Genomic DNA, 9629 nt, shown 5'->3' with positions numbered 1-9629 from the left:
AGGGAGGGAGGAAGGGAAGGAGGGAGGAAGGAAGGGAGGGAGGAAAGAAGGGAGGGAGGAAGGGGAGGGAGGGAGGAAGGGAAGGAGGGAGGGAGGGGATGAATCCAGACAAAATATAGTTGCCCTAAGATGGGACAGGACCCCAGAGAAAAGTCCTCTGATATCCCTCTCATGCTATCCTGGCCCCCTTCCTAACCTCAGAGTTCTCAGCAGCCCCCCCCCCAATGGAGGGTCAGAAACCCCTTTAGAAATCGAGTCAGAGCCTGGGGAGCGTCCCCAGGAGGATGTGTGAGAGTGGGCCATCACTCAACCCCTGCTCTGCACACACTGTCATAGTTCAGGCCTTCTTCAGACCAGTCCCTCTCAGCCTCTGCCCTTCCCAGTTCGCCAACAAGATCTTGCTCCACTTCTGGGGCTCTTGGGAGGAGCTGGACTGACAGTCCTGACAGCTGACATCCGGTACCCGCCAACTTTCTCACATAGCATAGCCCAATGCCAGCCGGTAGGAATGAGGCAGGGGTGAGCAGAAGTCCCCAGAAGTAGTTTTATTCCCTGCTGCTATCATAAGAGAACAAGGGACTTACAAGAAAGAAGGTTCCTCAGTGTCGGGGTCTACTTACAGCAAGGCATAGGGACGTGACTGCCTTAGAAGTGACACCCTGGTGGCAGAAAGCAACCACTTTTGTGGTTACCTCCCCCTCACTCTCTTCGCCCAGCACTGGAACCTGGCAAGAACAAGGGGTGGGGCCTGGGAACATTAGGCGGCTAGCAGTTCTGGGTCAGCGGTGGGAACAATGGCCCTCAGTCTTTCTTGCTGCCACCTGGGTGCCAGCTGCCTGTCCGCAGAGCAAAGCAGAACCAAGGGGGAAGCAGGTCCTGGGGAGAGATGCAGTCAGGAGCAGGGCTAGGTCAGAGGTCAAGAAGACAAAATGCAGGGAACCTAGACAGGCCCCTGTCCCAGTGGCTTCTACCTGACCTGAGGACCTCCCACTGAGAAATGGATCACTTGGCCTCTTGTGATCCTGTTCCATCAGGGTTTAGACCACCTGGCTAAACTCCATTTCCCTATAGGTTTCTAACTTCTTTAATGGCCTAACTAGTAAGTAAGGGGCACTATCTAGCATGTGCCACAGCTCTGGAGCAGGCCAGCAGCACCCCATTTTCTTATAGATCTAGACCAGTAAAGGGTTTGCTCAGTGGTTTCTAAAGCAGTCGTTCAATAAATAAATAGGGGTTAGAGGTGCAGCTCCATTGATAGAGGGCTTGCCTGGCATGCGCAAAGCCCTGGGTTCCATCCTCAGCACCACATAGACCAGCCATGGTGATCCATGCCTATAATTCCAGCACTCAGAAGGTGGAGGCAGCAAGATCAGGTGTTAGGGGTCATCCTTAGCTATATAGCAAGTTTGAGATCAGTTTGAGCTACTAGAGACACTGTCTCAAAAGTAAGTAGGACCAGCCTGGAGGTAGTGGCACACACCTTTAAATCAGCACTGGGGAGGCAGAGGCAGGCGGATCTCTGTGAGTTCAAAGCCAGCCTGGTCAACAGAATAAGTTCCAGGTCAGCCAGGGCTACGCAGAGAAACCCTGTCTCTAAATAAATAAATACACAATAGGGCCTAGAGATGTGGCTTAGAAGTTCAGGGTACTGTCGGCTGTTCCAGAGGACCAATTCCCAAACACCCATGTGGCAGGTCATTGCCATCTGTAACTCCACTTTCGGGGAACTCAGTGCTCTCTTTCGGCCTCCTCAGGCACCCGGCATGCAAATGGTACGCAGACATGCATGCAGGCAAATCATCCATACATGTAAGATATAAAGTTTTTTAATTAAAGTGCCTACTATGTGTTTGGTGCTCTTTCGCTATATGTGAGACTCCATATTCCTGTTGGGGATGCTCCTGACACTTCAGCTGAGCAAAAAAAATAAACGAAAGCCAGCTGGAGACATAGCTGAAGGCACCAGACCAACTCCAGGACGCAAAGCCCATCCCTCTGTGTGGTGACACCTTACACAATGAACCCTGGTCCTGACTCTCAGGGAGACTTTAGGCTTGGGAAGCTCAGAGCACACAGTACCACCCTGTGCAAGCCCCCATCCTGCCCCTGGCTGCCATGGCCTGAGGTGCCGAAGCATCTCTACTTTTGCCCTAAAAGTCAAATGGTACAGATGATGGGGCTCCTAAAACTAGGCTCTCATTGGACAAGAGGAAAGAGGACCATAGGGTTAGTGCTGGGATTGGGGCTGAGGCTGGGACTGGGGCTGGAATTGGGGTTGGAGGAGTCACTGGGTGCCATCCAGCTCCAATTCTGGGGGTGTCTTCACAGAACTTCCTAACAGAGGGTGACTAGATTTCAAGTTCTATGGGATGTTGGGGTGTGGGTGAACTGATGTGGGGCATAGAAATAAGACAGGATGGGAACTTTGTGGCTCTTCTGGGTTGGGCAGACAGGACATAGCTTTCCTCCTGGTACCTTAACCAGAGAGCCATCTTTTCCTGAGCTCACTTACAGAGCCAGGTTCCTGACACAGCGTTGGCAGCATGTGGACTTGAGTGACAGCTCAACCTATTTCAAGGGGTTGGGACCACAACTGTCACCTCTTCCCAGTAGCTGCTGGTGGCCTTGGTGGCCCTGCTCTCGGCAGCGACTACAGCCCCTGCTCACAGTCCTTACCCGCAGGGGTCAGCAAGATTGTGACAGTGGACGTGAAGGGGAACAGCCCACTGTGGCTGAAGGTGAAGGACCTGGCGGAGGGCATGACCTACCGTTTCCGCATCAAAGCCAAGACCTTCACCTATGGGCCTGAGATAGAAGCCAACATCACCACGGGCCCTGGAGAAGGTAGGAGAGATGCCACACTTCCCTATGCACCGTGTCCTCAGCCCTCCTACTAGGAGCCAGAGCTGAAGACTGTGGGAAACCCAGAGCTTACTCTTCTAACCCCTCTCCTAAGGCCCCTCCCTCTTCCCCCTCCCTCTTTCTTCCTTTCCCTGACTCCTCCTCCCTCCTTGCCCCTCCTCCTGTCAGCTTCACTCTCCTCCCCCATCCTGGGCTTGCTTATCATCATCTAAGTCCTCAGGCTATTCCAGCCCCAAGCCTGGAGTGGCCCAGACCTCTCACCACCAGCAGGCCCAAACACACACAGCCCAGGCTGCCCCAGGGTGGGCCTCACTATAGAGCCCAGGTTGGCCTGGTACTTATGATCTTCCTGCCTTGGTTGCCCAAGGGCTGGGTTTACAAGAGTGAACCCCCATGCCCATCCTGCTTTCATAGTCTTTCTTCTTCATCTCTAACCTTCAGCTTCTGTTACCTCTGTCGTCACCTCTGTCACCTCTGTCCAGGAAGCAGGCTGCCTGGCAGGTGTCCAAGCCTCCAGGCTGGCCAGAAGCACCTCCCCATGCCTCCCCCTCCCCCCCACCCCAACAGGGGCTCTCAGAGCAGGGTGCAGAAGACTCACCCCTCAGCACTTGTCCAAAAGTACACTCTCCGTGAGGACACAGAGGTTCTGACTGCCAGAAGACCACCACCCTGGAGGCGGTAATTAACACCTCCAGTAACACTCCTCTTCACAGTCAGGCCAGTGTCCCCAACACCCAAGACCCCCTTTCCCAGCTGCCTTTATACCCAGGAGGCCACTTCGTACTTCCCTGTCAGCGACCATCCCTCTGCTCCTCCCCCTAATCACCTCTTTCACTGCCCCTGGCGACCTTTGTCTTGCTCCACCTTCCACCCAGAACCCTGGGGCAGTCAGAGTTTCCTCTGCACAGGCCCTGTCCTGGGTTCAGGTTTTCCCATTCTGAACATGAAAACCACCTCTTAAGCAACCCTGCTGTTCCACCCCTCTCTTGAGGAAGCATCCAGCTGACCCACTTCCTTCAGAAGGCCGCCAGAAGGCCACCTCTTCCTTCCCCCTCCCTGCCCCATAGCCAGAAAACCCGCGGCTACCCTTCCCTCAGCCCTGAGGGATGTCCTGTACAGAGTGAACAGCAAGGACTCTGAAGGCCACCACAACCTGAACCCCACTCTCAGGTCGTGTCTACCCTCTGTGGGCTGCAGGCAGGATGCTCCTTAGAGAAGGAAGGGGGGAAGAAAATGAGACACCCCCCCAAAACTGCACCTTCAGGACCAGATATAGGGGCCTGGCGATGGGATATCCAGCTGTGTGAGGAGCCTCCGGTGTCCTGTCTGAGTTGACCAGCTCTCCTGGGCCCCAGAGGGCAGCCAGAGGCCACTAGCCTGCACTCATGCACACAGTGTTGCCTCAACCCCTGGGACTATGAGCATACAGAAAGCACCTACTGTGTGCTATGCTCTAGGGATGGCGAGCTCCATGTCTAGTGGGAAACAGGCTTGGTGGGGACCACATGTGGCAGGAGTCGCAAGGCAGGTACCAGGTTTATATTGGCACACTCCCAGGGAAGTAGTGGGGATACAGTATAGACAGATGCCTGGCCCAGTCCTGTGTCAACGCAACCTGCCTCCTGGGTCTTATTCTACCTCCCTCCTCCAGCATCTCAGTATGCTAGACATATCTTTCCCTAAGTTCTCTTCTTTAGGCTTCCTAGGGCCTGAGTCTACTCTCGTCCCACCTAACCTAACAGCACATGCACATGGGGCTAGGAGATTTCAAGTAAGAGACAGGGAAGGCATTATCCCATGCCAGGGAAGGAGATGGTGGAGGGAAATTCATCCTTGGGCATGTCCACCATCAATTCATTCGTCTCTGCTGCCCGCCATGATTTCTCCTTTCAGGATTTTCTTCCACAAGGGCCCTCGTGGATGGGTAAGCTGAGGCACCCATCCCTGAAGGAATCCATGAATGGATCATGTAATATGTTCTGGCTGGACTTCAATGCCTCAGCCCTCTGACTGATCATCACCTACACCCTACCTTGACCTGAGATTCGAAATGTGGGGTGTAGGGAAACAGGGGAGATGGTAGTCACATCCTGGCAGGCCCAGCCTGAGACACTCTTTTCAGACATAGTATTTGTGGGGTCTTGGAGATGCTGTGGCTAGAGCTGGTCTGGTTGCCCAGCCCCCTCACACCAGCACAGGTTGTTGGAAAGGGTGGCTATAATGGCTCCACAGACGTCCTTATCCACTGTGGGGTGTTTGCAGGTGCCCCGGGACCACCAGGAGTGCCAATCATCGTTCGGTACAGCTCAGCCATTGCCATCCACTGGTCCAGCGGAGACCCTGGCAAAGGACCCATCACACGCTATGTAATAGAGGCCAGGCCGTCAGGTATGCCCGCCCAGGCTAGGCTGTTCTCTCTCTGTGGCCCACTTCCTGCCTTCCTCCTGCCTTTAACCCTTGGACTTGTGTCTGTCCTCTATCTGTCAAAGCACGTGCGTTATTGCAAGTGAAATTTAGCACCTTGTACAGACCAGTTAAGGTTGAAGATCATTCAAGAAGCCAGAGGAGGGGCTGGGGAAATGGTTTAATCAGTCAGGTGTGCAGACAACGAGGATCTGCATTCAGATCCCCAATGCCCACGTAAAAAAGCCATACATGGTGGTGCCCACCTATAATTCCAGCACTGGTCCGATGAAAATGAGAGGACCCCCTAGAGTCTGATTGTCAGAACGGGTGGACTCTAGTTTCACTCTGTCTCAAAAAGCTACGGTAGAGAGCAATTAACAAAGACACTCAACCTCCAACCTCTACACAGAAGTGCGCACGCACATGCACACACATGCACACACATGCGACACAGGAAAGCAAGGGTTTGGCTCATGTTGGTTAAATACCCATGTCCTACTTGTGACTAGCTCTTGTTGTCCTACCAACGTCTCCTGTCAAGCCTGAAATCCAATCACAAAAACTTCCAAAGCCTTCAGGACAAGAGCGGCTGATAAGTCACTCCTGAGGGGGACTGTTTTCCGCTCCTGTTTCACCCTCACCCGTCCCTGCACCTGCTTCCCAGGCTCCAGCTCCCTCTGTTGCTAGGTTTCCAAGCTAATCAGGATGGCCCAAGTCAGCCAAGAGCTACAGGCTTGCTCTTTGTATTCAGAGGATGAGAATCTGTGCCTAGGCCATAAAAGAAAGATAAGTCTTTGTTGCCCAAATGAGAATTATAGTCAGAGGCAGAGGAACCTGCATGCATGCATGCGAGCGTGCATGTGTGCGTGTGTTAGCGCGCATGTGATGTTGGTACAAATGTGCATGCATGTGGAGATTGAGGTGAGCCTCAGGTGTAATTCCTCAGGTGCTATTCATCTTGTTTTACAAGTCAGGGCCTCTTCAGTGACCTGAAACTCACCCAATTAAGCTAAGGCTGGCTGCTCAGCAAGCCCCAGAGATCCTCCTGTCTCTGCCATGAGGTCGCAGATGCTTACCACTGTACCCATGTCCCACTTTTAAAAAAACAAAACAAAACAAAACCTGGATTCTAGGGATCGAACTCCGATCTTTATTTACGCTTGCAGGGCAAGCAGTTTGCTGGCTGAGCTGTCTCCCCATCATACTTATGGAGAATTAAACCATCCCCACCACAGGCTTTCTTTTCCTCGGGGTGGCTTGGTGCTCATCACCCCAATAACGAAGAGTAAATTACTCTGGGAGGTCCTGGAAGCCACCACACACACACACACACACACCATTGCCCTTATCTTACACTAACCAGAGTAGCTAAGCATCTAGAGACCTCAGATCCACCGTATCACCCACGCCACAGGTGGCGCTGGCTCTCCCCCAACTCCAGATGGTCCCTCCCTGGACCTCCAGCACCGGCTGTTGCGTTGGCCCAGAGGCCTCCACGTACATCTCCCCACCAAGGCCTGTGCCTGCTTATTCTGCCCAAGCGGGCCCACCTGGTGCCAGGCTGTGGCATGTTGGCCCTGGAGCTCAGCTTGTTGATTTTCCAGTATTCCCTGGGAGGCCCAGCATGAACCACTGCCCTTCCAAGCTTGGGGGCTGTGACTTGGTGCACACCGGTGGAATGGAGGCTAGACTGAGCCAGCACTCAGTGGCATGCCCAGAAGGGCCAAAGTCAGCAGCTCCAGGGAGGGGAGGATGATTGGAAAGTGTGGAAGGGAGCCAGGAGGATGCTAGAACAACCCCTAAAACTGTTGGAAAGTGAGCTGCTTTTCAGAGATGGGTATCCCCCTCTGAGCTGTCTGCCCCTTTTATCCTCCCTCCATGCTAACAAGTTGAAATAGCCCTGGAGACAGCAAAATACCCCTGCATTGCCGTGGGGGGGTTGTTGTTGTTTCTGTCTAGGACAGGGTTTCTCTGTGTACCTTTGCAGTCTTGGAACTCGCTTTGTAGACCAGGCTGGCCTCAGACTCACAGAGCTCCACCTGCCTCTGCCTCCCAAGTGCTGATGTTAAAGGCGTGCACCACCATGCCCGGCTGCTGCGCTTCTTTCTACACGGACTAAACTAAACATACTAATTGCTTCAAGCCAGAGCGCTGCCAGGCAAAACAGAGCTAGGGGGGGATTTAGTCGGGGACTGACAGGCCTGTGTTCTGCCCCCCATCAACACACGCATCTGCTGAGTAGAGGTCTAGAGGCCACTGAGGGACATTCCAGCAGCTTCTCTCACTGCCCAGACCCCATTTTTTTGTGTTTGTGTGTTGCGGGGGTGGGGGGGTAAATTAGGGGAGGTACAAACAGCAGGCAGGAGGTTCAGCTTTTAGAAGGCAGCACCTATTAGCAAACACCAGTTACATCCAGCACTTTCCTGGCCACCAGGAGGAAATTCAGTGCCAGGCTGAGTCAGGTAACTCAGTAGAAAAAGCCAGGCTGCTGGCTACCCACGGTGGTGTGACCTTGGGAAGGTGAGTCAAGCTCTCCGAGCCTTGGTTATCTTATCTCTCAAACGGGAATAGCAGTTCCTACCTCCTGCAATTGCTGTGGACTTGAAAATTTAAAACTCACACCACCACCACCACCAGTTGGGTTGCCTTACACAGGAGCGTAGCTTGAGGGCGTGGGACATCTTCATGGCTTACAGTAGTTACATGAGGAGCTGAACCCCAATACATCTCAGGGAATGAAATGTTGAACTATGCACTGAGTTACTGATAATACTATGAAAAACCCTGGGGAAAGTCTGCAGTCCTTGGTTTAAAACACACTGGGAAGGTGTCTGAGCTAAGTGCCAGTTTATAAAGAAACAAAGACAAGCCGGGCATGATCCTGCCCTTGAGGATTTCACGGCCTGGGAGATTGAACAAAAAGACACAAGAGAGGAGACCAAGGCAGGGGGAATGTAAGTGCCAGGTCTGCTTGGGCTACAAAATGAGACCCATTAAAATTAAAATAGTGTAGGTAATAACCAAGTAGATACTCAAAAGTACCAATGATGGGGTGAGGAGCATGGCCCAGTAGGCCAAGTGCTTGCTGGCCATGGATCCCTGGCACCCATGGAGAAACTGAGGTTGAATCTGGGACCCTGGTACTGGGAGATGGAGGCAAGCAGGGATCCCCATAGTCCATAACCAGCCAGTCTAGTCAATTGCTGAGTTCAAGATTTGATAAGAGGGCTGGAGAGATGGCTCAGAGGTTAAAAGCACCGGCTGTTCTTCCAAAGGTCCTGAGTTCAATTCCCAGCAACCACATGGTGGCTCACAACCATCTGTACTGAGATCTGGCGCCCTGCTCTGGCGTGCGGGCACACATCGAGGCAGAATGTTGTATACATAATAAATAAATAAATCTTTAAAAAAATATTTGATAACAGGCGCTGTCTCAAAAGAAAAGATGGAGAGTGATAGAAAGGAGCCCAGACATGGTTTCACATGTTCAGGCACACAGACACACACACACAGACACACACACACACACACACACACACACACTATTTGGGTGGACCCACATCTAAACATAAATTTCCTTATGAGATATACTTTGTACACTTAGCCTAAAATTAATTTTATACACTATTTTAATACTTTGTGAAGTAAAGTTTTATCGTGTGTGGTCTTTCCACTTGGTGTGTTACAGGTCTCAAAATGTTTCTGTCTGGGAACGTTTGGGATTTTATTTTTATTCTTTTAGGTCTCACTGTACAGCCCAGACTGGCCTCAAACTTGGAGTCCTCTTTTTCCCTGACCTCCAGACTGCTAAGATCATAGGCATGTCGCTTTTAGAGTTTAGCTTCTCAGATTAGGGTGCTCAGGCTGTATTGCTTTGATTGTTGGAGAATTTATTGCACAATTTTTTTTACATGCTTTCAAATGTTTTAGTTTTAAAGAAAAAATTAAGAGACACCCCCTCCCAACATCCACAAGACTTCCTAAGAGTCAGGCTCAGGCACAGTGTTGAGCCACTGACCAGATGGGACCCACCTTCAGGGAGGTGCAGCAAGAACCAGATAAGGTGGGAGAATCTGAGGCTCCTCCACCTCACGGTGCCTCCTCTCTGTGCTCCTGCAGATGAGGGGCTCTGGGACATCCTCATCAAGGACATCCCCAAGGAGGTAACTTCCTACACCTTCAGCATGGACATCCTGAAGCCAGGCGTGAGCTATGACTTCCGGGTCATCGCGGTCAATGACTATGGCTTTGGCACCCCCAGCAGCCCCTCTCAGTCTGTGCCAGGTACCAGCCTTTAGCGTGACAGATCAGAGTCCTTGAAAAGCTTGATGACATGCTTGGCGGTGGCGGCGGGGGGGTGG

The 9629-nt window shown here is 52.3% G+C and overlaps 1 protein-coding gene across 1 annotated transcript in view; it reads left to right on the top strand.

Annotated features, from left to right (window-relative positions):
• Positions 1-9629, top strand: part of Sdk2 (sidekick cell adhesion molecule 2) — a 295345-nt gene that overhangs the window by 270519 nt on the left and 15197 nt on the right. The window contains exons 39-41 of the mRNA XM_005350680.2: positions 2683-2844; positions 5125-5250; positions 9388-9552. Coding sequence (XP_005350737.1) covers positions 2683-2844; positions 5125-5250; positions 9388-9552 — 453 coding nt within the window. The remainder of the gene's footprint in view (positions 1-2682; positions 2845-5124; positions 5251-9387; positions 9553-9629) is intronic.

The sequence above is a fragment of the Microtus ochrogaster genome, chromosome 7 (genome assembly GCF_000317375.1).
Source record: "Microtus ochrogaster isolate Prairie Vole_2 chromosome 7, MicOch1.0, whole genome shotgun sequence".
In the NCBI taxonomy this organism is placed as follows: domain Eukaryota; kingdom Metazoa; phylum Chordata; class Mammalia; order Rodentia; family Cricetidae; genus Microtus; species Microtus ochrogaster.
This window is presented reverse-complemented; position numbering and strand designations above follow the sequence as displayed.